This window comes from Lotus japonicus, chromosome 4 (genome assembly GCF_012489685.1).
Source record: "Lotus japonicus ecotype B-129 chromosome 4, LjGifu_v1.2".
Classification (NCBI taxonomy): Eukaryota; Viridiplantae; Streptophyta; class Magnoliopsida; order Fabales; family Fabaceae; genus Lotus; species Lotus japonicus.
The window spans coordinates 19,337,583-19,352,995 of record NC_080044.1 but is presented as its reverse complement, the minus strand read 5'-3'; the positions used below and the strand labels follow the sequence as shown (position 1 = coordinate 19,352,995).

Genomic DNA, 15,413 nt, shown 5'->3' with positions numbered 1-15,413 from the left:
TTTTGGAAAGCTGAAACTTCATTTTTAATGTTGAGTATTATATAGCGGTAAACATGACAAAACTTAATTAGTGTTTTATAGATAATGTGAAGTGGCTTATATTTTGGGAAAAAACTCTAAAAAATCTAATATTAAAACAATATATATATATATATATATATAAAAGGTGTAGCACAACTGGTAAATAGTTGAGCTCCTTAACCATCCAAATTCATTCTGTTAAAATTAAATAAATTATTGATTTTCAAATTTCAACCATGATGGTTTTGTTGTGTTTGGTCTCTGCTGCACAAGTTTGCCGTGGAGATAACGATAAAAACAGAAACTCTGTTTCCATTCCTCCGCTTCTTCTTCCTCCTCTTTTCCACGACCCAAATTTTCCCCAAATTCTTCACAACCCTAACCCTAATCCACTCCAATTTTCGTTCTCCGGCGCATCAAGAACCAAAATTGAGTCCAATTCGGACTCAATTCTCAATTCCCCTCCCTCAAATCTCAATTCCGATTCAATAAACCCTAATTCCCGCCCGCGATTCGTGTCTCCTCGATGCAGGACACCTTCTCTCCGCCGCCGTCCTCCAGCGACGACGGCGGTGATCCTTACGGCACCTGGTACGGCAACATCGATTACCTTCTCAACATATCGGCGATCGGCGCCCTGTGCTGCCTCCTGATCTTCCTTTTGGTCAAGCTCCGCAGCGACCACCGCCGCATGCCTGGTCCCGCCGCGCTTGCCACCAAGCTTCTCGCTGTCTGGCACGCTACCGGCCGCGAAATCGCCCGCCACTGCGGCGCTGACGCTGCGCAGTTTCTTATTATCGAGGGTGGGAGCTGTGCCGTTCTTCTCTCTGTGGCGGTTTTTGCTCTCGTCGGCCTTCTCCCGCTCAACCTCTACGCTGGGACTGCCGTATTGGATGATCAGTTCTCCATGACCACCATCAACCATATCCAGAAAGGTTCCCCTCTGCTCTGGTTTCATTTTGTTTTCGCCGTGGTTGTTGTCGTTTTGGTGCATTTTGGAATCTCCGCCGCGGAGCAGCGGTTGAGGATCACTAGGTTTAGGGATGGTTATGTTAATCTGAGTGACCCCAGTTCGGGTTCCACTGCTATATTCACTATAATGGTTCAGGGTTTGCCCAAAATTAGAGGAGCTGATAAGGTTGTGTTGCATGAGTATTTTCAGTATAGGTACCCCGGGAAGGTTTATAAGGTTATTGTGCCGATGGATCTTTGTGCGTTGGATGGTTTGGCGAATGAGTTGTTGCGTGTGAGGGATGAGATCTCGTGGTTAGTGGCTAGGATGGACTCTCGGCTTTTGCCGGATGATGAGGAGGATGGTGCCGGAAGCACGCCCGGGGGATGGTGGGGTAGGGTGGTTTCTTGTTGGAAACGGTTGAAAGATGTGTATGATGATATTATGGCTAGATTTGGTTACAGTGATGATGAGAGGTTGAGGAAATTGCAGGAGCTGAGGGCTGATTTGGAGACTGATTTGGCTGCCTATAAAGAAGGCAGTGCCCCTGGTGCTGGTGTTGCTTTTGTTATGTTCAGGGATGTGTATACTGCTAATAAGGCTGTTCAGGATTTTCAGAATGAGAAGAGGAGACGAATTGGGAAGTTCTTTTCTCTCATGGAGCTGCGTTTGAGGAGAAACCAATGGAAAGTTGAGCGTGCTCCCTTGGCCACTGACATTTACTGGAAGAATATGGGGACACCGAAGCATTCCCTGACGATTCGGAGGGTGCTTGTTAATACTTGTTTGTTGTTGCTGCTCTTGTTCTTCAGCTCTCCCCTTGCTGTGATCAGTGCTGTTAAGAATGCTGGAAGGATCATCGATGCTGAAGCTATGGATAATGCCCAAACATGGTTGGCTTGGGTGCAAAGCTCTAGCTGGGTTGCTAGCCTTATTTTTCAATTCCTACCCAATGTTATCATATTTGTTAGCATGTACATAGTAATTCCATCAGCTCTTTCATATCTCTCAAAATTTGAGCGTCATTTGACAGTTTCCGGGGAGCAAAGAGCTGCACTCTTGAAGTTGGTTTGCTTCTTCCTTGTGAATCTCATTCTCTTGAGGGGTCTGGTGGAATCATCATTAGAGAGTGCCATCCTGAAGATGGGCCGGTGCTATTTGGATGGAGAAGATTGCAAGAGGATTGAGCAATATATGAGTGCATCATTCCTGTCAAAGTCATGCCTTTCCTCACTTGCATTTATGATCACATGCACCTTCCTGGGTATATCATATGATCTCTTAGCACCCATTCCTTGGATTAAGAGGAACATCCAAAAGTTAAGGAAGAATGACATGCTTCTGTTAGTTCCAGAACAAAGTGAAGAATACCCGTTAGAAAATCAGGACATAGATAGTCTTCAGAGGCCACTGATGCATGACAGTGTTTATGACACTTCGAATGGGGATAATCTAGAGGGACAGGATCTTTTTGTCTATCCAATCACTGGAAGCTCACCTGCTCCAAAACAGACATTCGATTTTGCTCAGTATTATGCCTTCAATCTCACAATTTTTGCCCTGACTTTGGTTTACTGCTCGTTTAGTCCACTTGTGGTCCCTGTTGGTGCCATTTATTTTGGCTATAGATATGTGGTTGACAAGTACAATTTTCTGTATGTCTTTCGAGTTCGGGGCTTTCCTGCAGGCAATGATGGGAGGTTAATAGATACTGTGATATGCATCATGCGTTTCTGCGTTGATCTATTCCTACTTGCTATGCTCCTGTTCTTCTCAGTTCAAGGGGACTCTATGAAGCTGCAAGCTATATTCACTCTTGGGTTGTTAGTCATGTATAAATTACTGCCTTCCAGTAATGATGGGTTTCAATCAACTCTTCTAGAGGGCATTCAAACGGTCGATAACGTTGTTGTAGATAGACCAATTGATTATGAGGTATTTTCGCAGCCCAGGTTTGATTGGGATACTTCCCAAAGGTGACAAGAGCTTTGATATGGTTGCTATTCTATAGAGATGTATCTGTTCCCAAAAACAAGCTTGTAACTCGGAAAAAGGTCATATAGGAATGGAGGGATCACGCTGAGCTAGGGAAGAAAAGGAAATAGGTTCTTTACGGCTTTACCTGCTATTCATAATTGATTATACACGGATTTTTTTTACATTTCTATGTTCTCTACCATTTCTTATCTAGTTCCAATCCAAAGCTTGGCTGGGATGTGAATATTTGGAATGTACCATATGATATTTTTGTTAAGTTTATAGATTTCTGCAAATTTAAGGCCATGTGTTCTGCTCCCTTTTTTTTTATATCTATGCTCATCAAACAGTGTGGAAGTTCTGGGGAATTGTTGGGTTTTATTTTTGTTAGGAATGGGGTGCATGTTGCTTCGGTTTCAGAGAACAAACACTTAAGAGCAAATGGTGCTTGCAAAGATTTTTTTTTTGAGGTCAACTTGCAAAGAAATTTAAAGTGGAGGCCAAATTATTCTATTTCATTTTTAAATGTCTACAAAATTAATGTAGATTAATATTATTGTATTCGTAATTGTCGACTTTTGTTACTTATTAATCTACTCACTTTTGACAATGAGGTTTGGGTTCCACTGACCACTGCCACCCATGAAAATGAAACAGTCATCCACCCATGTTGCCTTGTTGTTTGTAAATAAGAAACAATTCAAGAATATTAAGATTATGATGATTTTCAAGATCATATATTTCATACTTATTTTTTAAATATGATTCATGTTCCTTCTATTTAGGATCACAGTGAAGATATATAATAATTATGTGACATATGATGTGACTTGACATAAAAAACGAGATAGAGAAAAAAAAATAAAAATAGGGTACACAGGAGGTGCAAGTAGTGCATGTTTCATTGTAAATGTTTTTATTAAACTTTTTATTAAGAGGTATTTTGTTAAAATTAACAATTTAAATATATACTGAATATTAATTATTTATGAAAAATCCACCATCAAAATAATAATTACTTATAAACAAGGCCCAATGCAGTTGGTAAATAAGTGAGAAGAGATTAGTCTATGGAGAATAAATTGTAGAAAAAAAACTATCATCTTAATATGATCTACAAGTTCGAAGAGATTAGTCTCATCACAGTTGTGTGATACCTTCAGAAAAAATAACTATTTTAATGTATAAATTTGTTTAAGTGTACCAACAAGGTGTAGCACAACTGGTAGATAGTTGAGCTCCTTAACCATCTAGTCTAGGGTTTGATTCCTGGGCGGTGTGTATGGAGAAACATTTGTTGGGAGAGGCCTACCCACTTAACGTGATCTCAGAGCCTCGAATGATTAGTCTCATGGCTGTCGGTTGTGAAGATAACTTGGGAAACCAAAAAAACAAACATGTTTAAGTGTACCAGTTAATTCCCAAATGATAGCTCAAGTGATAAGAGTTAGGAGACATGTGAGTTGGGTGGGGAAGATCCAAGGATCAATCCCTAAAGGATACGATTTATGTTAAAAAAAATGTAGCAGACAATCAAATGTATAGACCGGTAACCTTAGAGAAGAAGCTTTTAGTAATTTACACAAAATTAAGGAGAGATTGAAGCATTCGATGTTGCAATTCACTTGGACCAAATGAATGCCATCTAGTCAAACATCAATCCTACATTCACTCTCGGCCAAACAAATGCAGATCTCTTCCCACCTGAACATGTTCTGAATTCCAATCCATTGTGGCTCCACTAATCTCTAGTTTGTCACATTGGAACTTCATTTCTCTCTGAAACGTGTGGCTATTCTTTCGTTGAAACTGGTACTCTGTCTGCACTTAAACCATTTCAACGAGGGGATAAATAGATTGAAGAATTAGGGAGTCACAAGTCACATGCTCCTTTCACTCGGGACTTCCATTTTTTTCTTTCACTCGAGAGAAAGGCAGAGAGATATTAGCATAAGGAACATGCATCACCAAGCAGTGAAAAGCAACCTTGCTGATTTAGCCACAGAGAGGAAAAGGGTTGGAATTGGATCAGCAAAATATGATCAACCCCTTTGTCCAAAGCCTGTAAGGCTTTCACCTGCAGTACCTGAATTCCTGAAGCCAATCAGGTGTAGCAAACACAGGTTTGATTCACGTTCTTCCAATGTGGCAAAATAATTCTGTTTCCTTTCTTAAACTTGCTTCTGATTTGTTTGTTCTTTGGACCAGTCAGCCAAATGTGGATGAAGGAAGTGGAGTGCTCAATATGATAACTGAAAAGGTTTTGGTTTTGTTAAATTAACAAACAAGTATGGCATGTTTGGATCAAATCTCTTTCTTTATACTAATAATGTGTTTGATTTAGTGGTAGGCAACATGTAGCCTCTAAGGGTGAAGACATAAGTTCAAATTCTAGAAAAGTTATTTGTTGGGAGGGGAGCCGTCATAGATTCCCGAACAGGCTTACGCCCGCAACGATAATTTTTTTTTCTTCATATTTTCCCTAGTATTGATTATGACTTTAGAATTAACGTACATAAATTTTCCAAACATGCCATTAGGCCGAAGAATTGGATTGAGTAGATTATTCATGGGGGTTTGATGAATATTTATGCAGAATGCAGATAAAAGGGAATTGGCATGTAACGGGTGCTTACCTTCTTGTTACTCTGGCTCTCCACCACGAAGAACAGAGAATCCATTGGTTCATGATGTGGAGTTTCTTCATCAAGTGGAAGTTGTCTCACCATTGGCAAGAACTAAACTCTCTGACAAATTTGGTTTCACCTCTGCTTCTCCAATGTGAATCAGAAAAATGGGAAAGTGGCCTTGCTGAAGGGAGAAAAGATTATAATAAATTTTCATAGTCTAGAAGTATTTGAGGCATTGTTGTAGATCATGATTAGTATAAAGCATGTAATGCTTATAATGTAAATACGTGATGTGAGCTTCATAGACTCAAATGTACATAAACAATTTTGTTGTGTAAGCTAATATGGCAATATGGTTATCATACTCTGGAATGTTCATTGATTTAGTTATTCTAGTGAGAGGTAGAAAAACCATGAAATTTGGATCTCAAGTGTTAAACTATAGTAATGGTGAGCATGTTTGGGATGTCTAGTATGCCTGAACTATAAGATAGTAACAATCAGAACAAGGCCACTTGTGTTATTGGATTTTTGAGCAAATTCTTTTCAAACAATATTGCTTCTATCATTCAGAAAACATGTCTAATGAAACGAAAGGATTTGGATTAAACATCATTTGGTTTGAGAGAAAATTAAAGAAATTTTTTTTATCTGATCAAAGGCACCGGTAAGAGCAAAGCTAAGTAAAGCTCCCATCATCCTAACCAATTGGTTTGACAATCAAAGATAAGTTGTTAGAATCATGTCTAAGCTGGTTTGCATATGAGGTTTTTATCTCAAGATTGAATCACTAAGACTTGATTTTCACCTCATCTAAGCTAATTCTTTGATGACAAGGTTTCATCTTGGATTGAATCACAAATCAAAACTTAGTTTTCACATGTCTAAGTTGATTCCTTGAAGGTGAGATTTTCATCTCAGATTAAATTACAAAGACTTAGTTTTCATCTTGTCTAATCTGATTCCTTGAAGTCGAGATTTTCATCTCGAATTGAATCATATAGAATTTGTTTCCACCTCGTCCAAAATGATTCCTTGTAGAGGAGATTTTCATCTTGGATTGAAATCACAAAGACTTAGTTTTCACTTCGTGTAAGTAAATCTTTTGAAGTCTAAGTAAAGAAAATGAAAATTTCATTAATCCAAGAAGTTCATGTAGCCCAACAAGGTGTTGGTTTAATGGTAGGTAAGCTAGATTCCAGTAAGGATGAAGTTACAAGATCGAATCCCAAGAAAGTCATTTGTTTGGAGGAACCGACATCGTATCCCGAACAGTTTGACAATTTTCAAGGACCAAAAAGAGGTGCTCCTAGAGCATTTCAAAAAGTTGACCATCTTCGGTCAGAAACATATCATAATTGATAAAAAGGAACAAGAAATAAAAATTAGTTAAAGGGATGAATGTTCGGGCAAGGAATAAATTTTCCTTTAACGACTGAGCAAATTTTTCCATTATGAGCAACTCTTTCAAAATTAAAAAACAGTACATCTCAAAACCGAACAAAGATCAGTCTATCTAGCTTTAAACTTTTAAACTAGTTGATTGAATTAAAAATTTAATGAAATTAACTTATAAACTAATTGATAAATTTAAAAAGACAACAAACATCTTTTTACAAGTTTTTTTTTTCAAAAGGAAAATATATTTATTGAATGATGAAAGCATTGGGATACAAGTCCTTTTGACAAAGGATTACAGAGCCTCACAAAAAAGGGAAACCTAGCTAAGCTCCGTCGTAACAAAATCGAGACAAACCAAAGTAAGCAGCCATCAAAAAGAGACAAACTCAAGACTCAAGAGTCTTCCACAATACAAAACCCAAAATCCAAGATCAAGCACCATTCAATCACTAAGGAAAACCTCCATTTGGGTACCAAATGTAGTGAGAAGTTCAATCAAAATGAGATCCTATCAAGCCACATCAAAACCTACAAAGAACAAAGACCCTTCAAAGCAGAGAAAACCTGCAAGATCAACACCATATCATCAAGAATAAAAAACAAAACTAGAATTTAAAATCTAAAAAGAGAAAACATGAACCTTAAAAATCTAGCATCGACACAGAGAAAACACTTCCACCAAAACCAACAACAAACTCGGACGACACTGACGATGCAAAACGATCCTAAAACAAGGCTAAACCAAAGATGCAAAGCAAATCACCTTCACGACTCGAGTAAATCAGAAGTGAAACTGAGGAGATGTCCTCCTTCCCATGCTTTCTTTTAATTTTGCAAAAACTATAATTTTTAGGTATATATAGATATAACTTTTTTTAGTTCATTTTAAATCGTTATCGGCTTTTATCTGAAGATAAAATGTTTTATAAAAAGTGTAAAACAAACAGTGTATAGTTACAATTTTAAAAAAATGTAATAACAAAATAAAAGAGATTTTTATTAATTAAGAAGGAACTAATATTTTTTATTAAATACTATGATTAAAAATAAAAATATAATAAGTTGTAAACTTTAAATAACTTCAAACAATTGATCAAGTTTTTGGACGGGCTCAAGGTTGGAGGTGTTTTTTGGCAGTGAAGATGACGAGATTCCCTTTCTCGGGTGTTCCCTGCTTGGCTCCCGCAGAGGTGGTCACGGGCTTCCAGCTTCAACGAAGAGGTTGGTGGGCTTGCAATAGCAGGCAAGGCAAGTGAATGAGATTGGTTTGAGGCTTTCATCTCAGAGGGATGTTCTGGTTGGGAAGTCTCCAATCCCTTGTGAGGCCTTATCTTTGTCGATCTACGAGGGGCTGATTTAGATTAAAAGTTGCTTTTGTGATTTGGAGGCAAGGCTTCTGGTGGAGGCCCCCTTTCCTATATCTCATTTTGGGGCCTTTGAAATCTTGTTCAGATGACTGAAGATTGTTCTGAAGATGGCGACCTGGAAGATGAGGGGCTCGATTCAGTTGTATGTGACGCTTTGGTGGTGGGGGAAAGAAGATATATGACTTGGGGCTTCATGTACCCTCTTGGGATTTTGAGGGTAAATAGTCACCTCTGTTTATTCAGACCTCTGGTGCGGTGGAATTGTCTGATCTTGAGGGATGCTTGATTATCTCACCCTCTCCCATGAAGTTATTTACAATGAGAAAAGCCATTAGTGCAAAAGGTTTTTCGAGGTTTAATAGGGAGTTTCGAGGCCTCGTGGACGTTCTAAGAAGCAAAAGAAAAGACGATCTTCTTGTCTGTAATGTTTTCCTCCGATGGTGTTGAGCCTTCGCCTTTTCCAAGAGGAAGGAATGGTTTGTATGGCGTCCCTATGTCTGCAAAGGTGCTAGAGGCTACCCCATCTGATGCGGGTTCTGCTGGCGGTATTTTACTAGAGCAAAAAAGAAGTGATTGTTCGGGAAAGTCTTGGGTCTAGAATACCCCGACAATGACCTTCAAGCTATTCGTGAGTTGGAGGAAGAATTAAAGACATTGTTCTCTTCTGAGAGTCCTATTGGTGTTGTTTCGAGTGCTCATTTTTCACCATTAAGAGCCTTCTTTTTGTGCAGTATTTGTAGATTTTTTAGGTTTTTTTATTTAGGACTTATGTTGTCAGTGTTGTTTTGGTGGGCCTTTGTTTCTCTGCAGTTGGTTGCCTCCCCTTTATTATTCCTTAAGTGAGCTATGATTTTCATGATTATATATAATCCTCTTACTTTAGAAAAGTAAATTTGTAAAGCAAACATAATAATTCAATTTAAGTTTAATAAGTCCATGAAAAATCAAATAAAGAACCTCAATCAATCTTTTGTTATTTTATTTGTTGCAATGAAAATAATTAGATAGATAACAAGTAATTCCAATTTCCAACCGTCCTCAACTGTCAAAAGAAAAAACCATTTCAGTGGGTCCCACTCACATTGCCAAGGGCCCCACTCTATAGTTCAGTTCAGCTCAGAGAGACTCAGACTCACACCACCATTGTTTCACTTCAAGATCTTCATCCCCATCACTCTCATCACATCACTACCCAGTGATTTCACCTTCCAAAGTTCAAATCTTTCTTCCATTGGGTCCAAGAAAATGCTCACTTTCCGCACAATCACCAGCATTTTCCTCTTCTTCTTCTCCGTTTGGGGGTGCTGCCATGGCCAAATCTACACCTTCACCATGCACCACCGCTACTCTGAGGCGGTCAAGAAATGGTCCCACTCCGCCGCCGGAGCTCCTGAGAAGGGAACCTTTGAATACTACTCTGAGTTGGCTGACCGTGACCGCTTCCTCCGCGGCCGCAAGCTCTCCCAAATCGGCGCCGGACTCGCTTTCTCTGACGGCAACTCCACCTTCCGCATTAGCTCTCTTGGATTGTATGTATGCTTCCCTTTCTTTTTATTTGTTGAAAATAGTATTATTCAGTCACCAATATACCCAATTTTTTTCTAATTTTCTTTTTTAATTCAGTGATTGATTTAAACTATTAAGTTGACATTGATCTAAGAATAATGATTCATATGTGTGTGATTGGCATTTAAGCTTAACCCTTCTTTCTTGTTGGTTTATGTAAATTAATGAATTTTTATTAGATGAAGTTGTGGATTTGATTGGGTTGAATTGTTGGGGAACTGTCTTTATTGGTATATTTTTCTTTTTTTCTCAATGGAATCTTCTCCTAGGTTTTCTTTAACTCTTTCTTTTGTCTCTCTGTCTTGTATAGTTTGCATTATACAACAGTTCAACTTGGGACACCAGGAGTGAAGTTCATGGTGGCGCTTGATACGGGAAGTGACCTGTTCTGGGTACCCTGTGATTGCACTAGATGTGCAACTACTGATAGCACAGCCTTTGCTTCAGCCTTAGCTTCAGTATGCTCTCTTGTGCCCCTTTTGTTTGTTGAATTTTGTGGCTGAAATGAATTTGTATTTGTATCTCTACATTGCTTGTAATTATATGTGAAAGATGATTATATTGTGAGGTTTCTATGATAAGTGAAAGATGTTTGTATAGTGAGATTTCTATGATATGTGGGAGATGATTGTTATGTTATAACTATGTTATCCTGTGTTTTGCTGCCATTGCTTTGTTTCTGAATGAAAAGTATTGTTATGGCAGGATTTTGACCTTAGTGTGTATAGTCCTAATGTATCTTCCACTAGCAAAAAGGTCACTTGTAACAATAGCCTGTGTATGCACCGCAACCAATGCCTTGGGACATTCAGCAACTGCCCTTACATGGTCTCTTATGTCTCTGCCGAAACGTCTACGTCAGGAATACTAGTGGAGGATGTTCTGCACTTGACGAATGACGATAATCACCATGGCCTTGTAGAGGCAAATGTCATATTCGGGTGAGTTTCCTTGTTAAGTAACTAAAATTGATCAATTTAAGCCTTTCTGAGATCTTTTAGCTCCCCCCACCCCCACCCCCAACATTGCTCATGTAAGAACTAGCAACTAAAATTCAATGCATATGCTGCAGCTGTGGACAAGTTCAGAGTGGATCATTCTTAGATGTTGCTGCTCCCAACGGTTTGTTTGGGCTTGGCATGGAGAAAATATCAGTTCCTAGCATGTTGTCAAGGGAAGGCTTCACAGCAGATTCGTTCTCCATGTGTTTTGGACGCGATGGTATTGGAAGAATAAGTTTTGGGGACAAGGGAAGTCTTGATCAAGATGAGACTCCATTTAATATGAACCCATCCCAGTAAGTGGTAATTCCCTGTTACTTGCCTCTGATCATCTGACTTTAATGTAATATTGATGATTGCAAATATGCCATCTCTTATGGTTGAATATATCTCGCAGTCCCACGTATAACATCACAGTCACTCAAGTCCGGGTAGGAACAACTCTAATTGATTTGGAATTCACTGCTCTTTTTGATTCCGGGACCTCCTTCACATATTTGGTTGATCCACCCTATACAAATGTCTCTGAGAGTGTAAGTAATAAAAAGGAACAAAATCTGCTTACATATAGCATAGATGTTATCTGAATTTCGATGAGAATGACCAAAGTAATTTTAATTTTTATTGCAGTTTCATTCCCAAGTACAAGATAGGCGGCGTCCTGTTGATTCAAAAATCCCCTTCGAATATTGTTATGATATGAGGTCATAATATTGTATTTCTTCATATTTCATTTAATTTTTTTTCTTTCAAAGCTAAATAATATTTCTTGTGAATGGACAGTCCTGATGCAAATACCAGCTTGCTCCCTAGCGTGAGTTTAGCTATGGGAGGTGGAAGCCATTTTGCTATTTCTGATCCTGTAATTATTATCTCTACTCAGGTGGTAATGCTAGCTTGATACACCTCTTCAATAAATGTTAGCTTTGAATCTATACATATAACTAAGGCGTTCCTTCTCTTATTTTTACAGAGTGAGCTTGTATATTGTCTATCACTTGTGAAGAGTGCTGGGCTTAACATAATTGGACGTAAGTCTCTTGCACTTTCTGAATGTGATTTTTTTTTCCTGATTGGACATATTTTATGAACCTGATGTGAATTAAGTAAAACTGGGGGCAAGTTAAGAAGAATCTTTGTTTGAGATTAAATTGAACTGAAAATAAGATGGGTCTTGTTGACTATGAGTAACATTGTAGCTTTTGATGTCAATTGCAGAAAACTTTATGACTGGTTACCGTGTTGTATTTGACCGGGAAAAGCTCATACTGGGATGGAAGAAATCTGATTGTAAGTGTTAAGTCTCTTTTCGTAGTTATTGTTCTCTAATTTGTTGCTTATATGCTGAGATTAGCCATTCTACCTCTGAGCTTTTATGCAAAGGAAAAACAAAAGTCATACCTTGAGCCCTTGAACAGGTTTTGATGACATTGAGGATCATAATGCTGTACCAACAAGACCACACTCAGATAATGTACCTCCTGCTCTCGCCGCGGGTCTTGGCAATTATCCGGCAACCGGAAAGACCAATGACAATTCTCAACAGTCAACTGCATCACCGTCGTCACATTATAGCTTCGGATTTCTAGTACTTCGTTTTGTTTACATGTTTTGGGTCCATTCATTTGTATAGAGGGTACTGGTTGTTTATTGTAAACTTCAGCACAATTTTTAAAATCTAAATGTTGATATTAGAGCATCTTTTCTTTTGCCACTCTTTTAGTATAGTCAGGTGTAGCATGTGTAACATTTTTTCTCTCATGATATAACACTGTAACTGCTATGTCTGTTTCAAATTCTATCAGTAATCAGTCTCTTGTGAACATTCTAAAATTCCTCTCACCAAGCTTGTTCTCTCTTCATTGATGTTTTTCACTAACCTTCCATGTCTCTGTTTTAGACTCTTCACTCTCTTAGTTCTTCACCGAGCTTCGATCTTGTGAGCTCCATTCTCTACTTTCTAAAGTTTCTGATCTCTAGGTTTTTTCGCTGAGCTTAATATCTTCACCGAGTCTTGGTTTTCCTCATTAAGCTTCGTTTTATTTTCTTCAAGCTTTGGAATTGGATGCATTGGTACCAACCATTGGAGTTTAATCTCTTCGCTGAGTGTTGGTTTACATCTTGGTTTTCTTCATTAAGCTTCAGATGCTTCTTCATCTTCATTCTCAGATGATGTTGTTTGAAATCCTTGTTGGTTAATTAAACGATACGAATGAAGTAAGGAAATTTTTGAAAAATTAATGCTTTTCAAATCTAGCACCAACACAAAGGAAAAATGAACAAGATAATGTAAACTATTTATTTTTTAGATGTAGATAATGTATACTAATTAGAGAACTTATTATGTTAATATTATATTCAACTAACACTCGATTCCGATTCTACACATGAATGTCAGTTGTCATCATAGAAAAACAAATTAACATGTATGGCTGGGGTCAATTGGGTTGGTTCAATTATTTATCAACCTCTTTAGACAGACAGATTATAAAAATGTTTGAAAGAAGGTGCATGAAAGCGAACACAAAGAGCTCATGTGAGAAGGAACTAAAGAGAGGACAAAATGCATTAATTTCTTTCCACCTAAAACTCATACCTTTTTTTTTTTGATACATCGGAAAGATAAATTGCGTCCGCCAGGATTCGATCCCTGGACCTCCCCCTACCCAACCCATATGTCCTCCAGCTCCTACCACTTGAGCTATCCTACGAAGACTAAAACTCATATCTTTGGTTGAACGATTGATTAAAGCAAAACTTTAAACAATTAAATTAGTCTAAAAAGTACAACGTCAAATTGCACCTCCGGTCCTATTTATTACAATTAAATCTCACTTGATTTTTTTTATAAGAATTAACTTAGAATTTGGGGTACATTAATTATTTTTTGACAAGAATATTCTTATTTAACTCATTTTTCTCTCTATTCACTCTCCTAAATATTAATGATGCATATAAATTAAGAAAAGTGAGCTAAGAGCAATTTTGAAAACTTAATACTAATTGAGAGCAAATTTTTTTTTTTACATCAGAAAGATAAGTTACACGCTTCACGGATTGATCTCACATTCTCACTCTAACTCATATGTTTCTCAGCTTTTATTTACCACAGGTATATTCATGGGTAGGAGCATTGGAGATTTCCCTGAAGAGGATTGCCCACCAATTAGGGGATTCGAACCCTCCACTTATAAGGCAATAAGAGTTTAACCCAAAACCTAAAATCAATTGTATCAACCCATATTGACAATTTTCATTTAACTACACACATTCAGATAGAATTCATTGAGTTAATATTTTATTTTTCATAGTAACGTAAAACTCAATGGGGGTAAAGACAAATTCTAACTTCTTACGTGAAATCACCTTTACATTTGAGCCAACGTCAAACCAAATATACACTCAGTTAGACGGAGTTAATTAACCGTGCAACACAGAACTTTATTTGGTCCTCTTCCACTTTTGATCGGGGATGACCCTTGGTTAATTGGGATAATGTGAAGAAGGATAAGAAAGAAGGTGTGTTTGGCGTGAGAGATATTGTTGCAGCGAATAAAACGATTCTTGGAAAGTCAGTTTGATCTCTCCTTTACCAACCGGATAAGCTGTGGGTGCAAGTAGTGTCGCATAAATATCTGAAGCAAAACAACATTCTGCTTTTTGGAAGGGGTTGTTGAAAGCAAGGGACCAGTTACGGGAAGGGTTTTCTTACAAGCTCGGCAATGGCGAAACGTCTTTTTCGTTCACAGATAGGTATGGGCAAGGAGCTTTGGGTAGAATCGTGTCTGCGGTGCATATTTCAGATTCATCTTATCAGTTGAAGCATTTAATCAAGGAAGGAGGTTGGGATTGTACTGCTCTGTACACGACAGTTCCTCCCCTTTTTCACAAAATTCTGCGAACCATTGAACTTGTGTTGGATTCCCGTTTGCAGGACGTATGGGTTTGGCAGTCGTGTGCGACGGGTGCTTACACAGCGTCTTCAGGTTATAAATGGCTGCACAAGCCAGCTCATGGACCACAGTTGGTGAGTGATTAGGACCTGTTTTGGAAGCTGCGAGTTCCGAAGAAAATTAAAGTATTTATCTGGCTTTTGCTTCAAGATGCTACTCAGGTTAATGCACATCGCTATCGGTGTCACCTTGCACTTTCTCCTGGCTGTATGCGATGCTCTCATGCTATGGAGGATAGTCTCCATGCTCTCATAGATTCCCCCATGCTCGTGAGGTCTGGTCGCGGTTTGGTGCACAGTAGTGGCCAGGCTTCTTCTCTTTGACGATCCAGCTTTGGGTTTAGACTCAACTTCGAGGGGAGCGCTGTGCCTTGTTCCTTGCGGTGATTTGGAGGCAGTGGTTATGGCGGAACGAGATGGTGATGGGCAAGAAGGGCTGGACAGTTGCGTTTGTTTGTGAGGCGATCCGGCGAGATATGGACGAGCATGAGAGGTGGCTTGGCGGTGGGGTTTCGCATGACCAAGTTCGTTCATGGAGCACCTAAG

The 15,413-nt window shown here is 38.6% G+C and overlaps 3 protein-coding genes across 4 annotated transcripts; all 3 read left to right on the top strand.

Annotated features, from left to right (window-relative positions):
• The first annotated feature begins 274 nt into the window (after window positions 1-274).
• On the top strand, window positions 275-3,256 carry LOC130711286 (CSC1-like protein At4g35870). Its single transcript, XM_057560837.1, has one exon. It carries the CDS (start codon window positions 548-550, stop codon window positions 2,951-2,953), a length of 2,406 nt encoding a protein of 801 aa, XP_057416820.1. The 5' UTR covers window positions 275-547; the 3' UTR covers window positions 2,954-3,256.
• Window positions 3,257-4,605: 1,349 nt separating this feature from the next.
• Window positions 4,606-5,944, top strand: LOC130714389 (uncharacterized). Of its 2 annotated transcripts, none has more exons than XM_057564291.1 (3): window positions 4,606-5,058; window positions 5,159-5,210; window positions 5,547-5,944. In XM_057564291.1, the coding sequence occupies exons 1-3, from the start codon at window positions 4,835-4,837 to the stop codon at window positions 5,733-5,735; spliced, it is 465 nt and encodes a 154-aa protein (XP_057420274.1). In that variant the 5' UTR covers window positions 4,606-4,834; the 3' UTR covers window positions 5,736-5,944. The 2 variants fall into 2 exon arrangements, with proteins under 2 accessions (XP_057420274.1, XP_057420273.1); XM_057564290.1 differs by having other exon boundaries at window positions 4,626-5,073.
• A 3,502-nt stretch (window positions 5,945-9,446) lies between these two features.
• LOC130716026 (aspartyl protease family protein 1) lies at window positions 9,447-12,736 on the top strand. Its single transcript, XM_057566198.1, has 10 exons — window positions 9,447-9,877; window positions 10,225-10,372; window positions 10,620-10,855; window positions 10,987-11,211; window positions 11,313-11,448; window positions 11,546-11,619; window positions 11,699-11,798; window positions 11,889-11,946; window positions 12,134-12,205; window positions 12,334-12,736. The coding sequence occupies exons 1-10, from the start codon at window positions 9,594-9,596 to the stop codon at window positions 12,546-12,548; spliced, it is 1,548 nt and encodes a 515-aa protein (XP_057422181.1). The 5' UTR covers window positions 9,447-9,593; the 3' UTR covers window positions 12,549-12,736.
• Window positions 12,737-15,413: the final 2,677 nt, after the last annotated feature.